The following is a 14358-nucleotide window of genomic DNA, read 5'->3' as shown; positions in this document are numbered from 1 at the left end:
GAAAAGTGTGGTGGAATGGAGATTTCATCAATGTTTGTTCCCCCCCCCCCTTCCCTCCAAAAAACCCCATTTTTTTATACTTCCTCTGTGTGTTAAAAATTCCTAAAGCTTTGTCTACACTATCAAACTGTATGTGACAAAACATGTGATGTGCCCATATATGGAATGGACATGATGATGTCACATCACTACTATATTTGTGCATATATCACACATTTTTTGTCACACTTTTTTGATAGTGTAGACAGAGTTTAACGACTTATACGAATAATATTATTTTGTAGTCTTGGGGTAGAGCCTGTTGATAAGGACGTGATTCGTCAGCCTCCTAGGAACGTGAAAGAACCAATGATAACGCGTCCGCTTATCATCAATGTCTTAATCTCGGCTATCATCATCGTCATAGGAACCGTATGGGTATTCTGGCGAGAGGTGAGAAATCGTTACTTATGTGTTTTTTAAATTTTAAATAAACATGATTTCTGTTGAGATTTTTGTTGGAAATTTTTGTATGAAAGTATTTGTCTGTAAGTGTAAGTGACTTGTGAATGGCTGTGGGGTCTAATAGTATGAATTTCGCCGTATAATTAACCACAAAATTAATATTTTTCCTTTTTTCTTTTATAGATGCAAGATAATATAATTACCCCGCGTGATACCACCATGACATTCACATGTTTTGTATTCTTTGATATGTTCAACGCCCTTAGCAGTAGGTCACAGGTGAGTAAACACATTCATGAATATTCATTAACATCTGGTACCACCATGACAATGACATTTTAGAATTATTTTAATGTCATCTTCAATAGCCTCCATAAACTCAACGCCCTCTGCAAATATCTATTATCTCATGATACCGATGATGGTACTACATGGTACCGCCATGACAGTGACATTTTAAATTATTTTGATATTAACTTCAATAGCCTTCGTAAATTCAACTTCCTCTGCAAATATCTATTACCTTATGATACCGATGATGCTACTACGCGGTACCGCTAATTATGACAGTGACATTTTAAATTATTTTAATGTCATCTTCAATAGCCTTCGTAAACTCAACGCCCTCATCAAATATCTGGGTCATTCCATCTCAGTTCACCCAAAAAAAATGGAATTTTAAACCCTACCTCTTCCAATTTTGATGAAATTTGGTATATGGGTGATTCATAGCAATTAAAGCCAAAATTTCAAATTTTAACTTTATCGGACCAACGGTTTTTGAGATATCGCAATTTAAATTTTCGTTTTTTACGCAAAAAAAGGCGCGGCCGCCACGTTTCAAAGAGCTGTATCTCGGGAACTATAGGTTCGATTTTAAAAACAAAGGTATTTTTGTAAAGGGGAGACCATAAGGAACCTAAATATACTAATTGTGTGTGTTTTATGTTAATTTTAAGTTGAATAAAACTTTGACATATATTTTGACCTTGAAATTGACCCCGTGGAACACGCCCGATTTGTTGGTGACTATCACGAAAAATGTAGCCCTACGTGTCAACTACAACATATAAAAAAATTGGAGGGGTTTTTTTGTTTGTTTCCATGAAATTACAATTTGAAGTTGACATACCTCTTCCTTTTAGTGTATTTTTGGTGTTGTTATACTTTATACACAGTGTGAACACTAACTGTTAAGGTGTCTTATTGTTACGCTTTCTCATCAGGCCCACTTAAACAGTAGATATATTTTGATATGAGAAATACTGGGTAACTCACATACTTTTCAAATCAATTTTGACACATAGTTTAGTGTCCTTACTATGTTATTATGCACATTAACATATGCATAATAAGTGATTGCAGAGAACATACAACAGTTAACTGTATAGGCCTTTTTAAAGGTTGTCATCCCCTATTTAAAAACAAAACTACCAACCATGAAAAAAGTTCATTATTTCACAGATGGATGTGGCAGCCAATGCAAAAACAAATATAACTTTATTAACCTTTGCCACCACCAGGAAGATTTTGGTTTAGACGCCGAGTGGAATTTTTTCGCTACATCACATGGCAAGAGTGCATGTGATGGCATAGGTGGAACAGTTAAGAGGCTTGTCACTAAGAGAAGCTTACAGCGTTTGACTGAATGTCATATTCTCACATCTCTCAGTATGTTCGACTACTGTGTAATTTTTAATTTTTATTTTATGTCTTTAGGCAATGTGGCCAAGGATTACCAATAGTGAACTAATCAGTGTCCTATCAGATAGGTGGTAATCCCCCTGATACAGGGGCTATTGTGTGAACCAGTTCACTGGGGTAACCCCTACTCTTTTTCGAATAATGAACTGGGTTCTTTAAAGTACACACAGGTTATAACTGTGTACACTGGACCTACGGTTTATAGTCCTTATCCGAGAAGACTTGTTCCACCACCAGAACTAGGAGCGAGTCGGCCTCGAACCCTTGCCGATGTTGTTCTTGGCTCTTTAGGTACGGTAAACGGCACCCCTGCCTTAACCGCTCGGCCATATGACTCGCTCATATGGACATTCCAGGCATCAACTTTTTTCATGTGGGAATAGATGAGGTATCTACTGTGGAAAAAGAAATAAAGCCAAGATTCAACCTCACCCAGACCATCAAGGGTACATTACAATATCATCGCTTTGCTCCTGTTTCTCTGGCACAGATGCAGGTCTACAAACTTAGTACCCAGATAAACCCTCCGGATGTGGTTGTGATTCAAGAATCTTTCAGTGATGAAAATTAAATTGTTGCTGATACACAACCCACCATTATTAGACTTCAGAATTTTGTGTGCTGTAGTTATGATGGTGTCCCATGGATTGGTTTGGTTGTGGATGTCTCAGAAGAGTTTGGGGATTATCAAATTAAATTTATGCATCCTCATGGGCCAGCGAAAACCTTTTATTGGCTGTCCAAAGAAGACTGTTGTTGGATTCCTGAATCAAATGTACATTGTATTATAGCCTCTCCGTTTATAAAATCCTCTTCGACTAGGAATTACAGTATTTCCCAAAATGATCGCCACAACATTTCTAAATACTGTTTGAATTGGCCAGATGACAAGGAGTAAAGGCCAGACATAGACAATTGTAACATTATAATGATATTTAGTTTGTAAATAAAATTATTTTTGGATTACATCAAATTGACATTGAAGTAATGCATGGACAGACACCAAAAATACACTAAAAGGAAGAGGTATGTCAACTTCAAATTGTAATTTCATGGAAACAAAGAAAAAAAACCCCTCCAATTTTTTTATATGTTGTAGTTGACACGTAGGGCTACATTTTTCGTGATGGTCATCAACAAATCGGGCGTGTTCCACGGGGTCAATTTCAAGGTCAAAATATATGTCAAAGTTTTATTCAACTTAAAATTAACATAAAACACACACAATTAGTATATTTAGGTTCCTTATGGTCTCCCCTTTACAAAAATGCCTTTGTTTTTAAAATCGAACCTATAGTTCCCGAGATACAGCTCTTTGAAACGTGGCGGACGCGCCCTTTTTTGCGTAAAAACCGAAAATTTAAATTGCTATATCTCGAAAACCGTTGGTACGATAAAGTTAAAATTTGAAATTTTCGCTTTAATTGCTATGAATCACCCATATACCAAATTTCATCAAAATTGGAAGAGGTAGGGTTTAACTCATTGGGTGATCTGAGATGGAATGACCCATCTATTACCTCATGGTACTGATGATGGTACTACATGGTACCGCCATGACAGTGACATTTTTAATTATTTTGATGTTAACTTCAATAGCCTTCGTAAACTCAACGCCCTCGGTAAATATCTATTACCTCATGGTACCGCCATGACAGTGACATTTTTAATTACTTTGATGTTAACTTCAATAACCTTTGTAAATTCAACACCCTCGGCAAATATCTATTACCTTATGGTACCGATGATGGTACTACATGGTACCGCCATGACAGTGACATTTTAAATTATTTTGATGTTAACTTCAATAGCCTTCGTAAACTCAACGCCCTTGGCAAATATCTATTACCTCATGGTACCGCCATGACAGTGACATTTTTAATTACTTTGATGTTAACTTCAATAACCTTTGTAAATTCAACACCCTCGGCAAATATCTATTACCTTATGGTACCGATGATGGTACTACATGGTACCGCCATGACAGTGACATTTTAAATTATTTTGATGTTAACTTCAATAGCCTTCGTAAACTCAACGCCCTCGGCAAATATCTATTACCTCATGGTACCGCCATGACAGTGACATTTTTAATTACTTTGATGTTAACTTCAATAACCTTTGTAAATTCAACACCCTCGGCAACCTTTGTAAATTCACAGGTGAGCGAACAAACTCATGAATATTCATCATCTTCTTTGATTAATGAAAATAAGTGGGGGAGGAATCAATATTGAACAGTAAATTAAATTATATTATACAATCAAAGCCGTTAAACACGTGCTATTCTACTTGACATCTTCAAAAGACATAATGTGAATGTTTTGTTTATATAAACATATATCCTGTGATCTCGTTTATTTCCATGGAAACACAGAATGTTTTCCACGTTTTCTTGATTTACTGATATGCTTTAGTTAGAGTCAATGGATGTGAGTAAATCTAGCTATTTCAAATGATGTTTATAACAAATATATCCTGTATTGTCTCTTTCTTGTTAAATTGTTCTTAATGGAATTTAATAACGTTTTATTATGTATAAGTTGATTGACCGATGTGAACATTGTATTGTTACCATAGTATAGTAGTTTAACCCACAATGTATACTATATTCAACATAATTACCAGTGGCCGTATTCACCATTCACACTTAGGCCAAGGGAAACACTTACCCTTAAGAAAATTTCCTATCTAAGTGAATACAATTTAAGGGAAATACTTAAATATTTATTGAGTTAAGTGAAATACCTAATATTTATTGAGTTAAGTGAAATACTTAATATTTTGAGTTAAGTGAAAATATTTTACTTAAGTGTGATTGGTGAATACGGCCACTGAGCAATATTGATAAACCTTATGGGGTTATAGAAGAAGAAGAGTAGAGAAACCAAAAGACATTCGCCAATTTGGCAAAGAGGACAACATTCTTCTCAAAATGGCGAATGCTTTCAAATCCAATAAATTCCAAACTACATGCCATGTAATTTACCTTGTTAAATTTACCAATTTGCCAAAAGTTTATTTTTATTATTTAAAAGTGTTTTTCAACGTTGTACGATGGATGCTTACTCATTTTCTTTCTGACGAAATGAATGATTTTTATATGAGTGAAAAGCTACCTGTTGAATGTTAAGAAGTTAAGTCTAGTTACGCCTCAGTATAACAAATACCATTTACAAGTAGCCCCCATAAATATAGAGAACCCTGATTGAAGGTACAAATATATTGAAATGAATGATTTTTATGTGAGTGGAAAGTTATCTGTTGAATGTTAAGCATACGTTGCTAGTTACGCCTCAGTATAGCAAATACCATATTACAAGTAGCCCCCATAAATATAGGGAGCCGTGATTGAAAGCACAAACATAGTGACAAAAGACTTTCACCCATGTGTGTTGACTACACAGGGCTTGTTTACCCTGGGTCAACATTGTACTCTTACTCAATCTCAAGTGCATCTCATACATCATAAAACACCTTTTTTATCTCGTCATGCTACTAGTTCTAAGCGTATGAGTAATAAGTGCATGTTTAAGGGTGGGGTTCGGACAGCTTTAGGCTATACTGGGCCTACCATGGAGTAACCCTAACCCGTTAATTCCCAAATGGACCTCTAGGTCCATATGGGAATTAACGGGTTAGGGTTACTCCATGGACATTTAATAATGTAATAATCCAGTTAGGTATTAATAAATAAATATTATTTATTTATTAATTCCTAACTGGATTATTACATTATTATTTCTGTAATGTGACTGAATACTGGAATATTTATTTTATTTGTCCATTATCATAGTAAAATAATAATAGAAAATTATCTTAAAGATTGGAAAATATATATTAGTACGATAAAAAAAAACAGATATATATATAAAATATAAACACTAAATGAAATATAGAATACACGCATATTATTGCATAAAGTTTAAAAAGTTTATTCAATTTCAATTCAATTCAATTTTGCCTTATTTAGTCCGAAAATAGGAAAATATTTTGAGTGTATTTCATAGTAGAATATAAAAATATTTAAAATATTTGTTTAAAAAGAATTACAATATTTGGGAACACTATATTTATTTATATTTATAAAACAAGATAAATTCACAGAAATAATTGTTTAAAAAAAGTTTTTTTGTACTTTCGGATCTATGACAATAAATCACTCGCTATAATAATTATGTTTTTTTATGTGCAGTTTTTAACTTTGCAACTCTTTGATAAGGTTAAAAAAAGAAATGAAACACATACTATGATGTAAAAACGAGTTAATTTGCTCGCTGTATATGAATTTTTTTACGGATCAATTGAATCTGAATTAAAAAAAAGATAGTTTGCACTTGCACCACAGAGAGATGAAGCCATGTGTGCCGTGCATAAATCAGTTTGGAAAGAGACAAGAAGAAACATGTTGTACTCTAATTGACTAAACCAAATCTAGGCCCCTATTGTCTGTTTACACTATTATGTAAACAATCAATAAATAACAGCTCTTACATTAAAATTAGCAACCATGACCACCTGTGTACTGTAGAGGTCATTTTGAGGCTATCACTATTTGTACACTCTGTGGTTTGGGACCATACTGACACAAACCTATGTTACCTAACCCACATCATATAACAGTAAATAAATATGCACAGTTAAATTGGTAAATTTAACTTTAGGTAAGAAGGGCTATAACCACAAGCTTTTCTGAGGAGTAGATTAAAGTGTCAAAAATATACACATTGTGGTTTAATATACTGGCACATACCTAGGTTCAGGGGTTCAAGTCCTACCATAATCAAATACAATGCAATAGATAAATATGCACTGTTATTGGTAAATTTAACTTTAGTTAAGGAGGGTTTTAATCATAATCTTTTCTAAGGGGTAGTTAAAAGTGTCAAAACTATACACATTGTGGTTTAATATACTAGCACAATCCAAGGTTCAGGGGTTCAAGTCCTACCATAATCAAATAAATCAAGTACAATGTTATTGGTAAACTTAACCGTAGATAAATAATTCTTCATGATTTAACTTGAGTAAAAAAAAAGCCTTTAATAAGAAGAAATTTGTAAGGTCACTGCTTCACACTGAAGACACTTTGTGGTTTATGATTCTGGCATAATCACAAGGTCGTGGGTTTAAGTCCTTTGAATAATAAAATAATAAAAATATTTAAAGTGTAATCTCAAAAAAATTTACATATTAAATTAAAATTTCAATAATAGTTATATTTAATATCATATTTATAATCATTTTAATGAATTTTCTACACCTTGTTATGCAGTTGTTAAAGCTCTGTCTACACTATTAAAGTTTATGTTAAAAATGTGATGTGCCCAAATATGGTAGTGATATGTACAAATATTGTAGTGATATGACATTATCATGTCCATATATGGGCACATCACATTTTTTTGTCACATAAAGTTTGATAGTGAAGACAAAGCTTTAGTTATATGTTGCAGAGGTCTCTTGATGCTAATAATAATGTTTTTACAGACTAAGTCCATCTTCACCATTGGTTTTTTGACCAATCGTATGTTCCTGTATGCAGTTGGAGGTTCCATATTTGGTCAACTGATGGTTGTGTACTTTCCTCCTTTACAAAGTGTCTTTCAAACCGAGGGCCTCACACTTTATGGTACGAAACATTTGTGTGTTTTTGTCGTTTTGTGTGTTTTTGTCGTTTTGTGTGCGCTTTAGGTTTCATATTTCAAGAATGTATAGATATAAGATTTAGTCGAAATTTAAACTCTTTCTGTTGCTTAATCCTGGGGATCTAAAAAGTGCAGAAATTTAAACAGGCATTGTGGGTGGAGATCAGTGGAATTATTGTCAACAGATTTAAAGATCTATTGTCCCCCTGAAATAATAATTCTTAAACATTTTTTTTAAATATGCCATTTTAATGTCACATAATAGTTAATCCAATTTGAATAAAACTTAGATTAAAAAAGTGTATTTACCTGACAAAAAATCTTAATTTTGAAAGCAAAAAAAATAGTCAAATTGGCTGCTAGCCAATTTTTTCTAATGGGGTTTTGGATGAATATTTATTTTGTCATTTTATAAGCAAAACTTTAGATAATTATTAGGAGCCTAGGGGGTCTTGTAAAGAAGCCCCTCCCTCCTCCCCTACAAAGTATGTCTGGGAGTTTACAATTGCATGTTTATTATTAAAATATTTGTTTAATTTTCATTCCATTAGATTTGTTGTTCTTACTTTGCTTAACATCAACTGTCTTCTGGGTCTCGGAGTTGAAAAAACTAACGCAGCGTCGACTAGACAAACGATTCCACCTCAACAAGCCGTACGAATTTGAATATGTATGAAATATATTTTATGATTCCATTTATATGTAATATTATTTATTGAGGTGATGCAATAGAATTATAATATGAAGTTATAAAGCTCTGTCCACACTATCAGACTTAATGTGACAAAGAAAATGTGATGTTCCCGTATATGGACATGATGATGTCATATCACTACCATATTTGGGTATATCACTAATTTGATAGTGTAGACAGAGCTGCCACACCTTTATTGGACTAGAAATATTTTAATTGTGCAAACTTAACAGCAAAAACAACAAATCAAAATGAGTAACAATCATGTTATGTGTCCAGTATTTTATAATAATTTTCCAAATAAATCAAATTCAATTCTGTAATACATACACATACTCTATGCTGTCTGTCTACACTATCAAACTTTATGTGAAAAAAAAATGATGATGCCTGTATATGGACATGATGATGTCATACCACTACCAAAGTTGGGCATATCACTACCATATTTGAGCACACCTTTTTTTGTCAAACTAGTTTGACATTTATAAACAATCTTAAATTACACTTTTTAAACTCTTTATTTTTTTATTAATGTAAATAGTTTATATAATAGTTTTTATATTTAATTATGATTATTTTATTCACTTTTTTTACGTATTGATTCAGTCCACTTTTTTTTAATCATCTAAGTTTTTGTAATGTTTTGTATGACAATAACAGAATATGAGTATATGTATCACAAGTGACACTTGTATCATACCTAACCTAACTTGATATAATAGAGGTGGCACATGATGTGATGTATATGTGACTCTGTATTACAGAATTTGCCTATGATATTGGACATATACCATTAGGTTCAGATACAGCACCGATAATCGGGTGCATCTTTTCACTGAAGCTATCACAACATTGATTGTTGTTTGAGCATGTGTAGATTTTGTTCTATAATCTCTATTTTGCTACTAGCAATGGAAAAGTTTTTAATATAAAATTTAGGATGTGTTATTTTAGTGTGCTTTTAGTATATAGTTACATAATCTACAGTATTCTTGCTTCTTTTTGATTTTCCACCATTTCTTAACCAATTCAACGCAAGTCATACCGAAGGCTATCTTAACTAATTCGACCAACCACGCCGCGTGGGTAATCTGAAATCTCGCCTGGTCAACAACTCAATTGCGTTGCGCCTACGTGGGCGCCTTGCGTGTACTTTATTGCCATTTCATTTCATTTACTTTTGTCTCCATAAACATTCAATATGAAAAAAACGTGGACAAAGAACAAGAAAACATCACACAAAACCAGGCAGAGACAGGATTCCTAAAAACCTAACCTAACCTTGCGTCCAAGCTGACTAGTGCTTATCGCCAATAAAATGCCTCACAAGCCCCGATTCTTTTAATCGGATATATGGATTTTTGTTACCACAGTACTTTTAAGAAGTATTTAATATTAATTAATGATGATGATGAAAGTGTGCATATGTTACAGGGTGATTTTTAAGAGTTACCTTTTAATACAGTATTACTGTAAACAATTTAATTAATTATGAATTATTGTTATTATAATGTTTTTACAAGAAATGCGTTTGTGTGCATTTTAGATTTTTCAAATTTTCTCTCACATTTCAATTTAACATTTTGATATTTTCATTTATTTTAATCACTTTCTTAATGTTTTATCAACCAAAACTGATCATGGCATTTAAATCGTTCTGTATAAGCCCACTCTATGGTATAACCCCACCCTAGGATATAATCCCACCCTAGCATTATAATCTGACATCCTAGGAAATAAGCCCACATTAGGATATAATCCCACATCCTAAGATATAATCCCACCCTAGGATATAATCCCACATCCTAGAAAATAATCCCATCCTAGGAAACAGCCCACCTTAGGATAAAATCCCACATCCTAAGATATAATCCCACCCTAGGATATAATCCCACATCCTAGAAAATAATCCCATCCTAGGATATAATCCCACATCCTAGGAAATAAGCCCACCCTAGGAAACAAGCCCACCCTAGGATATAATCCCACATCCTAAGAATTAATCCCATCCTATGATATAATCCCACATCCTAGGATGTGGGATATAATCCCACATCCTAGGATATAATCTCACATCCTAGGATATAATCCCACATACTAGGATATAATCCCACCATAGGATATAATCCCACATCCTAGGAAATAATCCTACATCCTAGGATATAATCCCACCCTAGAATATAATCCTACCCTAGGATATAATCCCACCCTAAGATATAATCCCACCCTAGAAAATAATCCCACATCCTAGGAAATAAACACACATCCTAAGAAATAATCCCATCCTAGGAAATAAGCCCACCCTAGGATATAAGCCCAGCCTAGGTTTTCTCCCGTTAACTGCAATATACACTGTAATCATGAAATGACGTTTTGTCTGTTTTTTCTTAATTTCTTTCATCACGTGGTCTAGGTAAGTGGTATTACCTTTTATTGACGTAAGGGAGCATGTATTTTTGCAAACTGTGATATAGGCCTAAGTATCAACCGTAAATTATCGATTAATCGCCGCTACTGATAAGAGCCAAATAAATGCAAGTTTAAAGCTCTGTCTACACTTATATCAAACTTTATGTGACAAAAAAGTGTGATGTATATGAACATGATGATGTCATATCACTACCATGGCATATGTAAGCATATGGCCACCATATTTAAGCATATCACTACCATATTTAAGCATATCACTACCATATTTAAGCATATTACTACCATATATGGGCACATAAAGTGTGATAGTGTAGACAGAGCTTTAGACTCGTTGCTGAACATTTGTGCTAAATAATCAATTACATTACCCGATTTTATATCTTTCGTTTATTTATTTGACGAACATTCATGGCTTCTTCTGAATAATTGGTAGCCATAGTAATTATAAACTCAACTAAAATTGATTCGCCGCATAAATAAGCCCGCTCTTGTTTTTATCACAACCGCGCTTATTCGATAATTTACCATAGTCTGCTGTTGTTTTTTTTTTCATTTTAATCATCAATTAACAATATTTGGTAACATCATCTGTTTAAAATTTAATATTGTCAATTTTTTGTGTGTTTAAATAAAATAAATTTCTTTGGAACCAATCTTAATATTGGAGAAAGATTAACATTATTATGTGATATTACTTGGCGATTGCAAGGGAAACTGTTGTTTAGTGTCAGAGGTCACAGTTTTAACCTTTGACCTTAATGTAAAAAGCTATAATAAATGATTAAATATAATTCTGTTTGTTTATTGTATTGTTATACGTGGCCGCTTAGACGCAACGCAATGACGTAAGCGCACCGCAAGTGATTTGACCAATCATAACGCTTGGAACATCCAAACTGTCGCTTGTTATTGGTCAACTCACTAGCGTTGCGCGTACGTCTTTCTGTTGCATCCAATTGGAATAAAGCTCTAGTGCATGTCTTGTACACGCTTACAATTTTGTTTAGAAATTTTTTCGAAATTGGATTGAATTTTTTTCTCAATTAGAGATTGTGAAAATGGACACATAAGCATAAATCACAAATATATCAAAAGCAGTTTATTTACAACAACAAAACTAAAAGTCACAACACTTTTCAAGCTTATAAAGAATTATAAGAGCTGTACAATATACGAATATGTAATCTGGTAAATCAATTGTGTTGCGTAGCACTGTGTAAATTATATATAAATCATACTGTAAATTATAAAAACAGTGCTCATATTCGGTGACATGATCTCATAATCGCGCCAGAGACATTTTTTCATACAACTAAAAAATACGGAACTTTCGCCAATGAGCTATGCTCGACGCGATTATGAGATCATGTTACGATTATGAGCACTGTTTCTATAATATACAGTATGATTTATATGTAATCTGGTATATGTTTTGTGTTTGTATGGAAATATATATAAGTTTTCATTGTACATCTCTGATCAATTTTAACATAAGCTGAAACAATTTTTATCAAATGTCTTATCACTAATTATTCATAAACCATTTATGTTTATTTAATTTATTATTATGATGTTTATTTCATACACGCATTTACAATTATTAACATTACAATTTTAATTTTCGTGATTTTACTTTATTTACAAAACTGACTTTTTAGGAGAAGTGTAAAAATGAAGAGAAGAAGAAAGAAGTTGAATTAGAGAGTAACGGCAACCACCTATCATTTTGAAATTTTTTCTTTTTCTTTCTTTTTGTCTCTGAACACTCTTTCTTCCTCAAAATCACATCTTTAGAGTTTTTATAAAATATCTACAATCTCATTGTTTAACAAAATAACTCGAATGTGTAATTTCAATTCAATTTCTTTTTATTTCGGAAAATTCATCCATATCAACAAAGGTACAAACAGAAAAAAAGAAAATTCGCAAACTCGAAGCTTAATTGTATAGAATACTTCTCCATCTATATTAGTGTGGTCTAAGTTTTAGCTCTTAATTATGAACCGTTTAAGTTTAATTAAAGAAAAAATAAAAGATTGGCCTAATTGACCTTTTGCTTCTTTAATGGTTTGACCCACCCACGATGTGACGAAATGTAGTATATTTCACAGAGAAGAAATGGCACAGCCTAGCTATGACGTACTTGTTAAAGTTGTCAAACATTATTAAAACGTTGTCAATAATAGGTCTACTTAGACGTGATTTAAACACAGGCTTTTCCTCAAAGTTAAACAACACGTTTTAAATCAGGTCGTTGTATGTAAATGATTCTAAGGAGACGGTACGCAGTCACTCGAACGTAATATGTTTTAAATGATAAAAATGTCTTTTGTAATTAAAGCATTTGGATAACTAATGGTCTGTAGTTTTTAATTTAATCATGCAAAAACTAGCCGATTAGCATTACACATGCTGTATTGCCAAGTAACATAACCTTACATGATACAAGAACCTTGTGATACATATACTATACTGTAGTGTCTAATTTCCCTACTGTAGGTACAAGGAACACATTATTTGTCATTGTATAGTAAACATTGGCCTAATGTACAGGAACATTTTCGAAAAATGGCTGATTTTCGATCCTTTTAATTTTTGACATAAATGGTTACTATAGCATAATAAATATGCGCAGAGACGAATAATGGGTTCTGCGCATGTCAATTGTGCTATAGTAACCACTTATGACATAAATGGTTACTATAGCATAATAAACATGCGCAGAGTCGAATAATGGGTTCTGCGCATGTCAATTGTACTATAGTAACCAGTTTTATCGAAAAATAAAAAGGTCGAAAATTTGCCATTTTTTGAAAAAATCCTGTACTATAGTACAGGGAAATCTTCGAAAAATGGCAGATTTTCGACCCTTTTATTTTTTGACATAAATGGTTACTATAGCATAATAAACATGCGCAGAGACGAATAATGGGTTACATAAATGCTCAGATCGTTTTTTTTGTGTTTGCAATTAAGGAGAGGAGACTCATGATTTTTTAAATAAAATAAATACATTTTTATAGTATATTTTTTAACCCATTTGTTACAAATTCTTTCGCTTTTATTGCTACTTTCCTTTTCTAAAATCATCAGTGTTAATTTTAATCTGAAGAGCTGATGCTATTAAATTTTGTTACTTAAAGGTAGCATTTTTTGTATATAGATGATATCGACAGCCTCATAACAAAAGTGTCTAAGACATAGTTTGTTTTTTTTTTCTGCCTAACTCACTGCTTATATCAATATACTATATTTTTTGTGTTTCTGCCTAAGTCAGCTGTGTGACTTAGGCAATTAAGGAGAGCTGACTTATGATCTGCCTAACTCACTGTTTATATCATTATACTGCCCTTTGTACATTATCTGAGTGCTGTTATATACATTTTCACGTGCTCAGATCGTGTTTTTGTGTTTCTGCCTAAGTCAGCTGTTAAG

At 32.9% G+C, this 14358-nt stretch overlaps 1 protein-coding gene across 1 annotated transcript in view; it reads left to right on the top strand.

The window, feature by feature from the left end:
- Positions 1-8472, top strand: part of LOC140056594 (calcium-transporting ATPase type 2C member 1-like) — a 29301-nt gene extending 20829 nt beyond the window's left edge. Inside the window, exons 21-24 of the mRNA XM_072102021.1 lie at positions 285-432; positions 628-723; positions 7639-7780; positions 8348-8472. Coding sequence (XP_071958122.1) covers positions 285-432; positions 628-723; positions 7639-7780; positions 8348-8472 — 511 coding nt within the window. The remainder of the gene's footprint in view (positions 1-284; positions 433-627; positions 724-7638; positions 7781-8347) is intronic.
- Positions 8473-14358: the final 5886 nt, after the last annotated feature.

Source organism: Antedon mediterranea, chromosome 8 (assembly GCF_964355755.1).
Source record: "Antedon mediterranea chromosome 8, ecAntMedi1.1, whole genome shotgun sequence".
Classification (NCBI taxonomy): Eukaryota; Metazoa; Echinodermata; class Crinoidea; order Comatulida; family Antedonidae; genus Antedon; species Antedon mediterranea.
Note: the sequence above shows the minus strand (reverse complement) of the source record. Positions and strands in the feature narration are given on the sequence as shown.